The 18,162-nt window shown below is 39.2% G+C and overlaps 1 protein-coding gene across 1 annotated transcript in view; it reads right to left on the reverse strand.

Annotated features, from left to right (window-relative positions):
• Nucleotides 1–18,162, reverse strand: part of RELN (reelin) — a 233,623-nt gene that overhangs the window by 162,573 nt on the left and 52,888 nt on the right. Inside the window, exon 3 of the mRNA XM_017745972.1 lies at nucleotides 3,245–3,315. Coding sequence (XP_017601461.1) covers nucleotides 3,245–3,315 — 71 coding nt within the window. The remainder of the gene's footprint in view (nucleotides 1–3,244; nucleotides 3,316–18,162) is intronic.

The following is an 18,162-nucleotide window of genomic DNA, read 5'->3' on the forward strand; positions in this document are numbered from 1 at the left end:
ATACGTTTTTTGGTGTTTTTCCCTATGGCATCATTTCTTACTCCATTTACATTATACATATGGCATTGCCATCCGTTAACACTACCCTTTATCATCCTCTAATTCTCTTCAAAATACAAAAACCCACTTTCCTTTCACTGCACAAATTCCATTAACTCTATTAGGATTAGGATTTATTAATGTACATCTGAGAGTGGACAGCCACAGGGAACATGATTTTTGAGATTCCTTGCTACTTTCACATCTTCATGTATATCCTCTTTACTAGACATTATGAAGTCTAATATCACCTGCAGTGAACATACTTATTAAGAAGATGTCCCATAATAAATCTATGAAGTTGCCCTGTGGTTTTATTTTTCTTTACTTAATATGTCACATCATTCAGTGCACTATTTCAGTATAGTAATGTTTAGGGCTGGAAACACTATAAAGCCTCATTTATGTCAATCTACTTTGCTGTTTTGCATATATATTAATATGATATTTGCATCTAAATAAATTCACTAATTCTTCCTGAAAGAATCCTTTGTTTATATTAGGGGTGTTGATGAAAATTGAATAAATGAAGTAAGGTCTACTTCAAAGAAGGCCTCTTTTCTTTGAATAGGAAAATTAATTCTAATTGTATAAGAATGATAATAGTATGCAGTGGTTAGAGAGTAATGCAATGCACACTGTGTGCTGAAGAAATAAGAACAAAAGGCAGAGGAGAGCCTGGTGCTGGAAGAGATGTGAGGAAGGATAGTGGGCAATGCAGTGGTTGAATATCCAAGTCAAGCAAACTGTGTCTGAGCTAGGAAACTAAGGGGAGAGAAGCCATGATGAGGATAAAAATGTGGGAGAAGAACCAAGAGAACGACTGAGAAGCTTGCACATCAGTATTGCAGGGAAATCTGATCACTGCTACAGTTGTCATACACTGTCCACTGCTCACAGAACAGCACCTCTGGGTGATCCTTGCCTAAGCAAATCTAATGTTTGCAGAGGTACTGCAGTGACAGCGCATATTTCGAGGATGATAAATCCAGAAAGTCTCTGAAGTGACTGTGTATAAAGCAAAGAGTATTGATGGGAAAAATAATGGGAAACACTCAAGTTATAAGGATGTGGGAGACTGTGACAAGGTGGGGAAGCTGAAGGCCCATTCAGGAAGCTGGTGCAAGATGTGGCTATCAGTGGCTGGATGGGAGGAGGAGGCAGCAAAGGGATTGTCACAGCTGAGCAGCCAATGGGATATCTCAGCATCCTTTATACCCTGCACACAATCAATACCCAAATTCTATTTTCTCCTTGTTCTGCAGAGTTCCTGTGAACTCAGGGACAGCACACAGTAACATAAGGGCTTACTGTTCTAACCGACATTAAGTGTTGCTAAAATGTTGATCCCAGGTTAGATTATGCTCCAAAATTGCAGAACTGTAAAGCAGAAGGGTGGAAGAATAAAAGTTTCTTTTGTCAGCTCTCCTACTAAAATCTCAGGGAACAGCATGTCTGAAGAAGGACTGTCAAGTCTGTATGGATGGATATCTACCCACTTGTCTCTGCTTACCAAGGTACTTTCTTCTAGCAGGGAGAAATCTTGTTGCTTTGCCCATATTCTCCTTGACCATGCTGCCAGTTCTGACACTGACAGTCATGTATTTCCATTCGTGGGAAGCTATGCTTGTGCACAGCTTTCACCATCCTGGTCACTGCCAGCTCTTTGTCACTGCCATCAATATGTCTCTTACTTCCCTCTCCCTTCCTTACCTGTTCTGGCCACCCCTGTCTTTGGCTGTGGTGTGCTCACTCTGCATCTATGCCTTGGAGCATTTAATCTGTTTATGAGGTTTTTTGTCACTTCATGCTGATTACTCTGCATATTCATTTTTCCATTCTTGACTCATGTCCATCCAGCAAGCAGCCCGGGTGAGATATCCTCTCCATCCTCCTTAGCACATCCCAAATGGCGATCCTGCCAACAGTTCTGTTCCAGGTCCCTGTACACCAGTCACTGAAACACTACTCTTTCACACCCACATTATGGGTGTACAATTATCTCCTGTTAATTTCCCAGATGTTTTTCCCTCCCCACAGCAAAAACATGCCTGGCCCGATCACCTTCCATGCAGATCACCATAACAGTCCCTTCTCATTGCCAGCACCTGTGTTACATATTTCTAATTCCTTCAAAGTATAACCAACATCCTAGCTTGATAGATAACATTTTGTCACCTCTTTTAATCCCTCTTCCTACTTCCATTGAACTATGACAAAAGTGAAAAGTTGAATATTGAAAATTGAAGTGGTTTTTGCCTCATTATCACAGAGCTACTGTTGATACCTTATATGACTAACTCAATTTATGCTCCTGATATAATGTTCAACAGCTTTTTATAGCTAAAGCCGTATTCCCAAACTCGCAGGAAAAAAAAAACCTTATAGCTCAAATGCCCCCAAGAGATGTGTTTTACATGATTTTCTCTTGTGTGTTAATATGACAACACATTTCCAATTTTAAAATCTTTATTTTAAATCATTTGGCCCATGTTTCATTGTTTCTTTTCACATGGAAATTTCACTGGAATTTTGCTGATGTAACTGGAAATTCCTTTCTCTCCTGTACCAAAAATGATGGATACCTTCTCTCCTTCTCACTGTTTTAATGAAGCAGGTTCAAAGCAAAGTACTCCTTGTAGACAACAGATGACAACAGAACATTTATTTTTTAGGTTATTCATTGAAAGGATAAGCTGTGAAAACAATTAGATTTTTAAAGTTTGTGTAAGTCAAACATTTTGTTTAGCTATAAAAATGATCAAATGTTGTATGTGACGGGCAAAGATTCAATGGCCTACTTTCACAAAATGGGAAGGCAGAATTTTCACAAGGACATGTGTGAGCTGGATAGTAAACAAAGCTTTTGCTGCAGGCATATTGCTCAAAGTTAATACAGTGAGGGCTAAAACTCAGCTTGTGGTTCTGACAGAAAAGAAATGTTGGCTATTACAGGCTGATTTCAGGCATGTGCGTAATGCTACTTCAAGTTTGTATATTCCCCAACACTTAGCAGAGAGGAAAAGTGGGATTCCTGGATAGCTAATGGGAAGTATGAAGCCAAAGAAACTCAGTTTCAAGAATGTAAATAAGATCCTGGTATGAGGTGTTCTACAGAATAGCTTTCACGAAGAGTAACGCTGACATGCTGGTACAACGGAAAACCACATTTGACAGATATTTTTAGAATTACAGTGATTCTTACCTCCCTGTTCACACAGCTGTTGTGCTAAGGCATCCTTGAATATAACTTGGCCCCTATGAGTAGCTGTAGCCCTGTGAACATAAAAAACACAACAATAAATAATGTAGTAAACTTATTTATATATGCATATGTATATCTTTATGAATAACTAATCTAATCAAAAGTCCCATTCTGCTTTCTTTCTGTGTTCTTCTTTGTGCACTCTTCTAAATTTATAGAATAATTTGCAGTGATTGTTTTGGGCATAGCAAAAGAAAATTCCTACACCAAAATGGCTGGGTTGGTAATAAAAATCACTGGCACGGAGGTTAAATGAAGGACATCTTTGACATATGTCTATAGCTGCACATAGAGTTTCTATATTTGAGGCCTCAAAAGTTTTGTCTGAAGAATAATTAATTCCCATTAGTGACCCACAGCTAGAAGACCTGTTAATGTACCACAGAACTTGTCATTTTTTTCCCTCATGATCAGGTAGAAGTACAATGCCAAGTGATTTGTTTTTCTCTTACAGAGCTCTCATGTTAGCAGTGATAGTTTTACTTTCCAGTTGCTCATTTAATCCCTCTTTTCCAAGTGCAGCACTTCACAACATCAGTTTTATCTCAGAGATTTCAAAACCTTTCAGTATTTGCAAGTGTAGTATTTGAAGTCTGATTTCTTTCAGCCAAAGTTCGTCCAGTATCTGTCTAGACTCATACACACCCTTCATGCATGTTCTTTAGCCTTTCTCTAATTAACATTAATGGGCTCAGTGTAGATCCCTGTGAAGTCCTTGAAATAGCCTCTCAGTTCAACAGTAAGATGTTGAAAGCTACTTTATCAGTGCAGTTTCTCAGCCAGCAGTGTGCCCTCTCTAATGGATCATGCCTAGCTTGCTTATAAAATATCAGAAAAGACAGAAAATGAAAGTCAAAATACATTATATTTTTCCTCACTACTGGGCCAGTTACCCCGAAAAGGAAGAAGAATCAAAGTAACACATCTAATACTAAATTTTCCTATACAGTTTTACCTCAGGGTAAAACCCGTCTTCAAACTGTCAGAGTATGAACAAGAGTAAAGCTTCTCTGGGATCTGCTTTGCTTCCTGTACATTTAGGAAAGCTTTATTTTCACCAATGTGTGTGTCCTGAAATGCAAAACTATGCTCACCTGATGCTCCTAGGGCTTTCAGACACTCTCTTCCTCTGCCTGAGGAAGGAGAGCTGTGTTGCCTTTTTCATCTTGGACTTTCAGAGGCAGGAGTAAAGCTGGAGCCTTGCCTCACCTGGCAGTGACAGTATTTTGGCCACAGTCCCAGCATCACATTACCAGTGTGAAGTTTTAGTTGCAGTCCCTACCATGTGCCCCATTGAAACTATTTTGGGATTTTCAGTACTTCATAAAATACAGCAGAACTTCATGCCATAGTTCCACATTAGCATTTCTATATCTGCTGACAAGACCAGTGACCATGCTAAGTGCAGAGTAAAATAAAAACAAATACATTGCTCCAGCACAGAAAGGCAAGGGAGCTGAAGCTTTAAGTCTCATTTAAAAATATGAATTAAAGTATTTATTAAGGCTCTGTTGTGATGAATATGCATGAAACTATGATCACTACACTCATTTCTGCATTTTCCGCACAGGTGTATTCAGTTATGCAAGTCAGATTGGACCAAACCATCTCCAAAATCAATTCTAAAGATTTCTTTAGAAGGACTGGATATGGTGGCTTCCTCTGGCAGCTGAAATGGCAGGGCATCCCACAGCCAGCTTTGGGGCCAATGCAGCTGACAGACACGTTTTGCATATGTGTTTCATTGTGGGAATTTCATGTGTTGAGCTTCCCTGGCTCAACATGAAAGAAAAAGCCACACCTAAGGCACAGAAGGTACAACAATTCTATTCCCCAAGCTGTCAGGGTGGAAGAGAGGGCTCTTTGCAGACACTGGGAAAGAAAATTTTTATTAGCAGCGGACTGGGACTTCAGAGATGTTGTTTATGCAACAGCCCAGGATACAATTCAGAATGTACACAACAACAATGGCAACCAGAACATTCTTTTATGAGGCAGGGAAGAGCAAACTCTTGGAACACAGGCCACATGCAGAGGGGAGCTTGAGTATGTGTCTGAATGCAAACAAATACCAAGTAATACCAATAATTCCAAACTCTGTACTGTTTACTGGATCTCTGCGTGCGTGTGAGAAAAAGGCGATTTGGGCAGAGAGCCAGCAACCAGTTGAATGATCAGAATCTTTCTGTGTCTGTCATCCCTTGCTTGATAATGCAGACTAGGAGCCAATTATTGCTGTTCCATGGCAGGAGTGATCTGCACCCTGGGGAGAGGAGTGCAGTGCAGGAGGGGCACTGCTTGCTGCAGCGTGCGCTCACATCAGATTAGCCTTGCCGTGGGCTTGAGCGCCGACAGCGCAGCTTCAGAAACTTGCTAAGGGTGCTGCTACTACCACTTCACCAGTATTACCTGCTCCATTTTCTCTGTATTTGTGCTTTATTAATGGAGCAAATGAAAATAGTGCAGCGCAATTATGCATAAACTGAGTTACTTCTAGGAAGAAGTGAAAAATACACCTTTTCTATATTGAACTTTCTTTGTCTGTGATGTTCCTACCTGACAGTTGAGGTTCATGGAACAGGATCATGAATTTGGATTCTTTTTTTATAAAAACATGTAACATATCCAAACTCATCTCATTCCCTATATTCACACTCCAGTCTAAAAACTACATAGTATTTATGATAATTATAACAAAAATAATACTGGCAATGCCTGAAAGAGACTCTACTAAAGAAAGAAAATTATTCAACTATCAAATATGAGGTTTTGCTTTTGTGACATATATATATCCAGTAACTGAACTCTGTGCTTTCTTGAAAAGTTTCTATGCTGTCTTAAATGTAGTTAAATATTGCTTAGAAGAAGGGCACTTACTAACTACTATTTGGTGTTACTCCACACCCGTCTATAGTCCCACTCTGACATTGTCTGCTATTTATTCCCAGCTAAAGGGCAAGTGACTAATCAGATCTAATGTGTCAGTCAGCCAAAAGGCAAGATGCATGTTCCATATGTCCCCAGAGATAATTCCTAAGTAGAAATTAATCTTTCCAAAGGGATGAGAAATAAAAGAAAAATGGGAGAGAACAGGAACATCCTGACATGGTAAGTGAGAGCTTTGAAAGAAAAACAACCTAGAGGTAATAAGGTTCCTCTTTATATTAACCTCACTCTTCCATTAGCCTAGATGTATTTGTGTGCTTGGGGCTATGCAAGAGGGGATGAACTGCTGACAGAGGAATAAAGAGGTCTGAACACAAAAAGACTACATCAGGTGCCAAGGCTCACTGGCAGTTCAAGGCATTGCTAACCCTATACTTCAATTACAGCAGTTTTAAAAAGAATTTTCCTTCCTAAACCACCACTATTTGCGTTGAAATCAGGTGCCAGTAAGGACTTCCAGATTATCTGTCACTGAAAATCAAAAAAAAAGAGAAAAAGACTTGCTGGTTCTCCTCTTAAACTATTTATAATCCATGTCACCTGTGAAATGGGGCTGGAAGTGCCACCCTGCTCATCTGCTAACAAGCTTAAAAACACTTTAAGTGCAGTATTGCCAGCTCCTCTGAACATAGATAGCCTCAGGAGTATCAATTCGTCTCCCATGTGATGACAAATATCATTCCAGGTGATCTGGGAGGAAGAAACCCAGAGACACTTCCATATGATAGAAAATCCTCCCTCCTGCCTGCTGTTGACTGGATGCAGCAGGTTGGGCTGTGCATCCAAGAGCAGAGTACCTGTCCTGGGCCTTGCTCTGGAGCTTTCACCATTTGCTCATGCTCTGGGGTTCACATGCCTGGTGCTCGCTCTGCCCTTACACAGGTGCTTAGCCATCTGCACCTTCCCCTGGTGAGGGAAAGCACTGGGACAAATTTGTGGGGGAGGAGGCTTCAAAAAGACTCAGGTATCGTACAGTAAAATACCTCATCTCATGATGCACCAAAAAGGGGTTTCAACAGGATCAAAGAAAAGGAGATTAATTTTTTACCTGAACTAGCAGAGTTTAACCTTGTGCCAGCTACTAATGGTCAGTGACTGCTTCTACTCAAGGAAATTCAGGGTGACATCCACAACACTGGCTCCAGGAAAATCAGTGCCTGGCTATATAAAGCTGAGATTGGTCTTCCCCAAACCCACAGTGGTGTCCCCAAAAAGCAGGTCTGATGCACTGCCAGCACAGACTGTGTTGCTTCCCCACCACTGCGGGGGACACAGTCGGTGCTGGGCACCTTATGAGCCTGAGCTGGAGCAGAAAAAAATCAATGCATACCCAATGATTGCTGTTGCCATTTTGTGTGGAAGTACCTCATAGTTCACATTGGATTCACATGCATTGCTAACATGCTTTTGTTAAGTTAGGTTGCATTTTAAAGAGAGTGTTTTGGCTCAGGAGAGCACAGGCAGGAAGCTACATGGGACTGACCCTTGTGTCCTGCCTCTGCTGCATGGCTCTGCCAGCTCCTTCTGTGGAAAGGACGCACGGCCACCCTGATCAGAGGCGGGTAGTTGCCCTCCTTATGCAAATAAATGGGTTGATTTTTAATGCATGGTTAAATTTGCATGATCATCTCTGTAGGGTTGTCTTATTTAACCCATTGTCTTAAAAATATATATTCTCCTCCAATACTGCCTGATTAAGGGATCTCTGAATAAAATAATTTTAAAGCATGATGTAGAACAGGTCTTCTGCGGATTAAGTTCATGGGGTGGTTGTGCACAGCTGTTCATGGTGGGAGTGTGAACCATTTTCTTCCAGTGTCCTGCAAAGGTGGGGCAGGAGGTGAGGTCAGGCTGGGGTGCATTTTGGCTTGTGCTTCCTACCAGGACCGGAACCTTCAGTGATAATTTCTTCAAGAGCAGTCAGACCAACATGTTCAACCTGACTGGGAGATGGTGCTGGTTCTGGTGCTGGCAGCAGTAGGGAAAATGCACAGAGCACTTGTGGCTGCTGATCCATAAGGCATTTGGGTTGGAGGCTTCCACCTACTGGTTAAATGCCTCCAAGTTGTTATTTCAGTTTTCACTTGACATGCAAGCACAGTCTAATTAAAGCAGCAGAAATGAGATCTGTGTGTTCTGAAACACACATTTTGACTCTGCTTTTCTCTCACTGTCCCCAATGGTTTCCTCACTGAGATATTACAGAGAAAGTCATCTGTCCTGACCATATTCAGCTGAAATTGTCAGGGAAATTTGGCAAGTAAGATGCAATTAATTTTGTAGACATTTGTTCAGGAGACTGGAATTAGCACACTTGCTCTAAAAACCTCAATCTAAGGTGAAAATTCTTCAGCGGGAAAGGACTAAAATGGCCAGCAAAAGCCAGGGTATGTGCTAGAGGGCAAAGAGAAATCATTTCATTTGGGGCAGCTGTCCTGAGCTGAAGTTTGTGGTTCACATGAATAAATTATGCTCATAACTTACTTCATGGTGAGCTTTCGTATAGGGTAAATGCAAGAGGAACAAGAGCCACCTGACCTTGTCTTTTTTCTCTGATTTTATCTCTGGGAACTACACATGTGGGGAAAAGGAGTCAACTCAACCTAAAGGTTTATTAAATATTGATTTAAGTAAACATTTAAGGACTTTCTTTAAACAAGACTTGAATAAAAGAAACATTCACAAATAGAAAAATAAATGAGAAAGGCCTATAGAAACTTGCTTCCAGTACCCGAAGGGAAAGATGGAGAGGGACTTCTTACAAGAGCATGTGGTGACAGGACAAGGGGGAATGACTTCAAACTGAAAGAGGGCAAGTTTAAAATAGATAGTAGGAAAAAATCTTTACTGTGGGAGTGGTGATGCATTGGAACAGGCAGGTCATTCTGTGATTCTATTCTAGATTCTATAATTTTAACCCATATTACAGAGGATGGATCTAAGGCTACAGCACTGGAAAAAGAGGGGTGCACAGGCAGCTCCAGCCCCTACATGTTACAATTTATAAGAACGTGGTTTTTTTGTCCTAAAGAATGCCAAACTTTTGTTTGGTTGCAAGGTGCATGTACAGAAGATGGATACAACATAATAATGTATATACCTTATAAAAGAGGTAAAAAGTAAGACTTACCATTTTAAACTGTATATAAACCTTTTCACATTCCTTTCTCTTCTGTCTCAGAGGCTAAAAAGATGTGGGTTTTTTTTAAAAATTCTGTCTAGTTTTATGTGACTGGAATGATTAGAGCTTCTTGCTGACTGAAAGCAGACTAGGACAATATTTTCTTCTCAGCTACAGGAAATCCAACATTTTCATTAATATTTTGCATTGTGTGATTATAAAGGAAAGCAAATTCTATTTTTTCTATACTTGAAATAAAGGATTATTGCAGTGGCATCTGCCAAGCAGAGAGCTCATATAAATAATAGAACAAGCATCCATTGTCTCTCTACTGACACACTGCCAACAACTAGGTCCCTGTTTTCCACCTTTTTCAGTCTTTGGGAGAAGACTCTGTCCTTGTTTTAGGTTTTGCAATCTATTGTACTTTATTATTTTGTGAAACATCGGTTGGATGAATTTTAGGTTTTAATGCACTGAATATTTATAACTATTTGAAATCTATACTCAATCCTAAGATAATGAATATAATACATGTTTTTGTTGTAAAAAAATAGTGCTTTTCCTAAATGCTGCTTGTGTAGTCTTTTAAAGTCTATATTCAATGAAGATATTATTCAATCACCTAAATTTTCCTTCAAGAAAAATAAAACCTTTGTCTTTTCCCGTATGACAAGAAGAAATGTTGTAGTTACCATGGATTTTAAAATTCTTGAAATCTCTAAATGAACACAGAGGTATTAAGTAAATGGACTTACAGTCAATTCCTGTATGCTTCTACAATGACCCTTTTCTTAACAACATGTACTAATTAAGTTTGGCTGTGCTGATCAGCTGGGGGAGTTCAGCAGAGGCCACAAAGATGGTCTGGGCTGGAGCACGTACTCTGAGGAGAAACCGAGGGAGCAGGGCTCATTCAGCCTGCAGAAGAGATGACTTTAGGGGGACCTGACAGCAGCCACCAAAGAAACTTGTGCAGTTCCTCTCCATCATGGCCTTATTTTAAGACCAGACTGGATTAAAACCCTGAGCAACCTGGTCTGGCCTTCCTTTGAGCAGGATTTTGGACAGCAAAATCTGAAACAGCGTATGAGATGCTGAGATGAAAACAAAATTAGTTTTAAAAGATCCTAAATAATGGAGAAAAGGATGCTTTCACTGCCACCTTTTTAGTTCACTACTCTCATGCTATCTGTACTCACTATCCATTTCCTATTTAAGGTTTCACCAGTCTGCCCACTGCTCCCAAAGGACATTGCGAATAGCTGTGCATGAGCTGGACCACAGAAAAATCTGGAACTTCATCCCCTGTATTTGCTTTACAGCCCACACAGAGAAATCCTCAATAGCTAAATTAACTGCCTTTCTTAAAAACCACTAATTTCAATATAAATGACAGAGATGTAACTGGTACATCCACAATGTACAAGTCAGCTTGCAAGGGAAGGATAAAACCTGCCTCTTTAGTCTAATGTTAGAAAATAACACATCAAAAATCAAAATTTCCACAGACCACACCCCACAGCACCTGGGGCAGGTTTCCCTTCGTGAAGCTTCACCAAACACTGAAGTATTACACTCCTTGTCTAATGTTTCTTTGCACTTTTCTCACCAACCAAACTGTTTTCAGAGGACGGAAAAGCAAATGAAACATGGTAATCTTTCACAGACTAATCAAAATCAAGCTAGGAGAGAACCTGATACAGTTGTTAGTGAAGAATTGTTATTCTTGCTGTGAATATGGTGAACCTCTGGGGAAAAAAAATGTAGGGTCACTAATCATACAAAGGACAGTTATTTCTCCTGTATGGTTTTTAATTTTCATCCAGATTCATGAGCTGGAAGAAAGCATATATCCCTGAAGACCATACGAGAGGATACAGCATCATAAAGTCACCCCAAGACACTTACAAATAGAAATAGGCAGGTGAAATATTGCCTTAGGAGAATAATTAATTTTACCAGCCACTGAAAAAAAATGAAAAATCTGTGAAGTATCACAGAACTCCAGACAAAAGAGGCAGGTGGAATGGCATCATGTACATGGCATAAACTGGAAAGACTTTGGTGAGGAGCCCTGGCAGGAGCTGGTTGTACTAGAGAAAGGTAGGAGGTTATTTGGGGACCATAGTTACTGAAGGCAGGGTTGAGGTGTAGTGTGAGGGCCCCTGGAAGTACTGTGGTGTGGGTGCTATTGGGGTTTACTGCCCAAAAATGTAGGAAACTTGGATTCATGGATCCTGCTGCTCACAGTATAGTTTGGCCTTTCTTCAACAAGGATTTTTTTTCAGAGATGCCCATTAGAGGGCTGTTTTAGGGTTGGGATTAAGAGACAATGAGACACCTGGATGCCTAAGTCATATCCAACCTTTCTCACCTCAAGCAGAAAGATCAAGTTTAAAGGAGAAAAATCTCTTCTCTGTGTCCTTCCTGTCCTCCAGCCCTGCTTTCAAAACCAGCAACTTTTAGCAGCTCTAAGGGCTGAGCAAAGCCCCTGACACCCTTACAGGGTGTTAGCAATGGCTCAGCATGCCTTGGTTCTGGCTTCCACCTGTGCTGTGGCTGGGACCTTTGTGAGCTGGGGTCAGGACCCACCCTCTGCCCCTGCTGCCAGCTCCAGAATGCTTATGAGTTGTGGGCAATTTTTTCTTGCTCCATCTGGGAAACCATGGCCTGCCCACAGACTCACCTTATGATCCCAGAGAGGATCATAAGAGACCTCGGGAGGTCTCCAGACCAACCTCCTGCTCAAAGCAGGGTCAATTACACTAACAAAACACAAACAGCTCTGCTATACCTTCTACCACGTTGCCTAACAGCATGTCAAGGCTCATAGTTCTGGTATTTGTAAATGCTTTTGCATAATAAAATGATAACAGGATTATCAAAATTATGTTAAACAAAATCTGCTGTCTGAACTTCACCTTGAATTGGTCAGTCACTTGACACAGGCATAAATACACTGAATTTACAACTCATTTGGACAGCAGCCTCCCATATAATATATTGTTCCAACAATAATGAGTTTGAATCCATGTTTCTCACTAGGAAACAATCCATGATTTGTCTTACTCAGAAACAAATTACCTGCTAAGCTACATTGCTATAATATCTTCTTTAGATACAGTGTGAATAATAATTCTTTAAACCCATTATTAAAAAAAGACATCAAAGTCTAAAACCTTTCTCTTAGAGTAAAGTAACAATGAAGAGATTTATAACCCTAGCCTTGAAAGAAACCAGAGTAAGAGAGAATCTAAGCAACAATGTAAGTACTTCCAGGATAGATGGTTGCTCTTGGTTTTTTATTACTGACTAATGTTTTCTGAGCACAGATTTGTTTTCAGAAGTCTCTGGCAGAATGAGCATAACACTAGAATGAATCTTCGTAGGAAAATATCCTGTTGATGCTCGGAGATTCTCTAGCACTAACACTGGGTTCCCTGTGTCCCTGGTGAACAAGAAATGGCAATACTGAGTGAAATGCATCCGGACTTCAACTCTTCATTTATTTGCTAATGACAGTTTCCAATCAAAAGGAATACATTGGGAATTCATTTCAGTAAAGTTGCCAGGAAGGTGAACTTTTCAAATACACGCAAATAATTATTGCTTTTTTAACATGAAATGCTGCTTGGGAGCTCAAATTCCCATGTCTGGAATCCCAAATTCCAAGTACTACAGATGAAGGCTTTCATCAGAGACTTGCACATCTGCTGCTGTACACAACAGAGTGGTGCTGGAAATTAGAGAAATTAATCTGTAATTTGTGTAGCTAAGAAGTTTATGGTTGATTAATAAAACATCAAACTTGAGCTAACACTTAACGATAAAAGAGGCTCTCTTCTCATAACTGATATTTTAATGGGGTTTTCCGAGTGATGCAGTTTTTAAGATTTTGTGAAATACTGCAGCAAGTAAACAAAACCAAAAAAATACAAATTTGTTCTTGCAAATCTCTCCTCTTCAACTGAGGAACTTTGAGTAGCAGGTCCACTGTTGCATTTAGTCCAGTTCCCTCTACCCCTTATGGAAGGGACACTTCCCATGAGCTGGTTGGGATAAATTTACAAGTGTCAGGGTAAATCAAACAGGTTTTCTATAACCTTGGTTTTCTGAGCACTCTCTTTGGCAAAAATGTCCCAAGTATTGGCTCCAGACAGAGTCCCCTGGAATGAGCAGTGACATCCCATATGTGACATAAATCTTCCCAGTGCAGTCTAAGTAAACCTGACCAAGGATGGATTCATAACAGATACTAGATTTCACGAAAAGTTACGTAAAACTACTACAAGTATAATTAACAATTTCCCATTTTGAATGATCATCAACCATCTGCTGGTCTCTGGAAAAAAAAAAAATCCCATGTCTGCACAGAGAATGGCTGAAATCTTGAAAAACTATAATGGAAAAACAAAATACCGTAAGCTAGAAGGTACCTTGTCACTATGGATGGGATGGATGTGGCTGTGAGGCAAAAGAATTGAAGCAAGACCCATGAGAGATATGGAAGGAATAGCAGTAAACTGTTAGCTGGTGAAGGTGTGTGGATGACAGAGGTACAATTATAACTTTAGAAGAAAATAAGTATCCAATAACAGCATCTAAAAACAATGCTGTAGAAATAGCAGCACTAACTGTGCAGTACCACTTGTTTGACACATGTAAGAAAACAGGCAGACTTCATCCACTGGCAAAGATAACTCTTATGTTATTCCTGTATGAAGACTGTTAAAAACAGTATATTGCAAACAAAAATTAAAATGTTTTAAAATACAGCTAGTGATGTATGGCTTTTAGCTTCCAGGTACATCCATTTCTGAGGATCTCTCAGTCAAACAGCTCGTAGTAAGTTTGGATTCCTTACATGATATTGCTGCCCTTCTTTTTTTTTTTAATTTTATTGATGTGAGGCCAATCCCTTGCATTTAAACAGAAGACCTGGGTTTATGTATTAGTAATACCCAGTGGACATGTGTTAACATGGACCTTTTACCTTAAGAATTTCAAATGGTCTATTTATTTCTGTCTCTCAATATACATTCCACCTGACCATTGTTCTGGCTGTATTACTGACTTCATAATTCCTAAACTAAGAGAAATAGAAAACATCGTAAATATTTTAGATACATTTAGTAAACCAGAACATGAGTCTTTTCTGAGTTTTAATTCACAGATCTTTTCATCTGTGCTTACCACAAAAATTTTCATGCTGTCTTGCTACAGAGAAATACCTTACTTTTTTGCAGCTGTCAATAGTGTTGCAGAAAATTGTTCTTCAATACTTCTTATTCTGGTATCTGGTCTTTTGAGGAATTTACAATAAGAATGCGGTAAAGAACTTTGACCTGTTGGTTTTAGGAAGCAAGATTGAAACTGCTCTTTTATTCCAGGCTACTTCATGTGCTTTGTTATGCACAACAAAATACATTAAATGTCAGAAAATCTCAGCTTTTCAAATGCTAAGCTTTGTCTTGTTGAATGGTATTTTAAATGAACCACACCTACATTTCTTAATAGTCTCTTTAAAATATTACACATGGTTTGAAAAAACATTTTTACCAATTAGGACTTCTGAAACTTGTACCAAAGTAAATGAGAAAATGCCATTTTAATTTTTGGGAACATACTTAAAAAAGATCCTGTGTAAAGCCTTGCATTCCTGAACTCAGGAATCCATGTCTGCATTCCTGGTGTCAGGCATGCTGAACAATTCTGCTTCATGACTTCATGACAAGTACAGGTTTGGTATTTGGTGCTGGTTTAACTTAGTGTCTTTTCCTGTGCCCCTCCATGCAGTGGGAGTGTGTATATGGTCATTCCTCACCGAAAGTAAGAGTGGTGGTTTCCAACCCATAGAAAGCTCATCACTTGCAGCCACACTGGTATCATCTTTCTCTTGATCTCCCAATTCCGTCCCCTCCTGGCTGAGGAGGGGTTTGCTAAAACACGTGCTCAGCTGGAGCTTCTTGCCAAGCCTGAGCTGCAAATTCTTCTCCATTTGTATATAATAATCCTTCCCAGTACGGTCCTCTATATTCAGACATCCAAAATAATACATTAAAGGCACCTAAGCTGCTGTCAACTTTCATTGTAATGGACCTAAAAGTTCAGAAATAATTAATGCAGGAAGAAAGAGGGATGGACAGGCAGCATTTTCACTCCAGAAATACTTCTTAGGCTACATTAAATTGAATTTCCCTGCATGTTTTGTCTTTCTGTTTTTAACTGACACAGGCACCTTTTAATGCTGGTGACAGAAAATTTTAATATTAGCAACTGTTTGAAAACTGAACAGTTGCCCATGAAATGGATCTGTACTGTGTCACCATGTACAGCAGTTACTCATTTTAAAGCAGCACCCTCCTAACCAAAGGACACACATAATGAAGAAAAATTACCCCAGTCACTGTTATTTCAGAAGTACTAGCAGATGAAATGAGCTTGCAGTTAATTCTTGCACCATTAACCTCTGATCCTAAAGGAGCTCTGTGGTCTTGAGCATGTTAATGACATTAAGTAGGTACATGACAGGTCTTTGCTGAGAACCCCTTGCCCAGCCTAAGGATGCCACGACTAACAGGATATCCATTTTCTTTGCAAAACTGAGCAGAAGGCGTTCCAAAGTACTCTGCCACAGTTTGGGCATGGCTGCCAGCAGAGATGGGAGTGATGTCCCACGTGCTGGAGGGAAGACCTGGAAACCTCTGGGCCACAGCCTCCTGAGACCAAGGGATCCCTCAGAGCCCACACACCTTCCCGAGACTCAGCATCACCCAGCACAACAATAGGAGGGAAGGCTGCTAGATGTCAGGTGGACAGGATGAAGCATTTTTGGAAGATTTGGGTAAAATACTAATGGAAATTTCTAATTTTCATCTGTAGATGCCTTTTGTTATAGAAGAGTATCTAAGTTTTGTTTACAAACTGGGTAGAATTATCCATTGCAAATGTCCTATTCCAACTTATTTTTAAGTAAAAATTTTTAAAATCCCAACTCCTCTTCCAGCTTTGTGTAAAAAACTTAATAATCTATTTCAATTGATTTTTTTCTCTCATTCTAATAAATATTAGGAAATATTAATGAAAGGGCACACAGCATGAAAGCTGGGACAAAAGGGTCCTGAAGTCTGATTTCTCTCCTTGTCCAGAGATATGCTATTTGTTTTATTGTCCTTTGTTTCCACTGAGAACAAATGTTTAAAATAGTGAACAAAAAGAAGTCTTTCATTTTCAAAAAACGTGTTTTTTTTCTAGTTTTGATTTATATAAACATTAGTATTCTCTGATGAATGTAATTCCTTCCAGCCATTTAAAATATGTGATGACTATTTTGTTAACTCCAAGAAATGTCAAAGAGGACATGTCCCCCTTCTTGCAGCAAAGTGATGAGAAAACTTCTAGCAAATGACAGCCCTGGTTCCTGCATAATTAACACTTCTAATAAAGTGCGTCACAAGCACAGAGATTTAAATCTTCTTGCTTCAAAATTACCATTATATGTGAATGATATTGTCAGGAATTCATATACACATGGAGTAATAGTGAGGTGAAAGTGCATTTTCATTGCCAATCCTAAATTTAGGCTTTGTAAGAATAATTGTTTTACAAAAGCCAAAGGGAAGAGAAATACATAAAATTTGTAAAAGATTAAACAGATACTAGTTAAATATTCTGATAGGATTTTCAGTGCTCTGGATTTCAATGTACTAATTCAAGAGAAATTTAAAGAGTTAAGAAAAGAAAGACTAAAATAAAAGTTTATTTATATTTCTGCTTAGAAGTAGAAATAACATTTAGAAATACTAGAAAGTATTGGATTTTAAAAATGAAATTTAAATAGTCAACAATTGTATTTATTGCAGAGAATCGGCAAGACTTGTCTTTAAATTTATAGATTCCCTTAAGAATAGTTTTAAGTATATTCATGTAAATATATTCCTTTTTGGCTTGTGGTAAAAATAATGATAGCATTTGCACCCAAATATATAAAACCAGAAATGTTATTCACTTGACAAACTGCACTGTATTGCTATCTATTATTCTTGCAGAGAACATAAGGGCATATAGAGAGGGTCTGAAATGCAATCAGAAGAGGTATTGTAAAGCATATTTTTGACACCATCTAGCCCAGTCTACACTTAAATGAGAGATTGGTGCCTCTTATGAATTAAACATAATTCTTGATTTATGTTCTGTTACCCTTGTATCAAAACCCATAGTTCCAGAGCAATGTCACTGTGAATTCATTTAATGATATTGATGATACACCTAACACAGAGAATACAAAGTAACAAGCAGTGCAGAGCATGGCTTTATAAATCACTCCTACAGAGCATTAGGCAATAAATAACAAGCCATTAATTCACTCTAAATTATGCTAAAACATGAAAACTACTTGTGCAGCAAATTATAAATACCTGCCATTTCTAGTAAAAAATGTGAAACTTCTGACCAAGGAATTTTATCAAATCACAACATAAATATCAGACTTCAGATTAAGTAGGCTTAGATTAGACCTTCTTTCTTTAAAACAAGACACAGACTGCAAAAACAATATAGCAGTTAAGTCATCCTCACAGCAGCCCAAGAACCCAGTGTATCAAACCACTTCCAGCACCTGTGTTTCATCTGTCTGCTTCTCAAGCTCCTGACTGCACAGGCAGCTCACCCCACAAATACTAGTGTTGTTGCAGCTCTTCAGCTAAATATGAAGACCCAGGTCCTGAGAGTTCTTGCACTGTGAGTTATCAGCACCATATCCCATGGGAAGCTCCCATGCCCTCTGTGT

This window comes from Corvus brachyrhynchos, unplaced genomic scaffold, assembly GCF_000691975.1.
Source record: "Corvus brachyrhynchos isolate BGI_N302 unplaced genomic scaffold, ASM69197v1 scaffold239, whole genome shotgun sequence".
NCBI lineage: Eukaryota > Metazoa > Chordata > Aves > Passeriformes > Corvidae > Corvus > Corvus brachyrhynchos.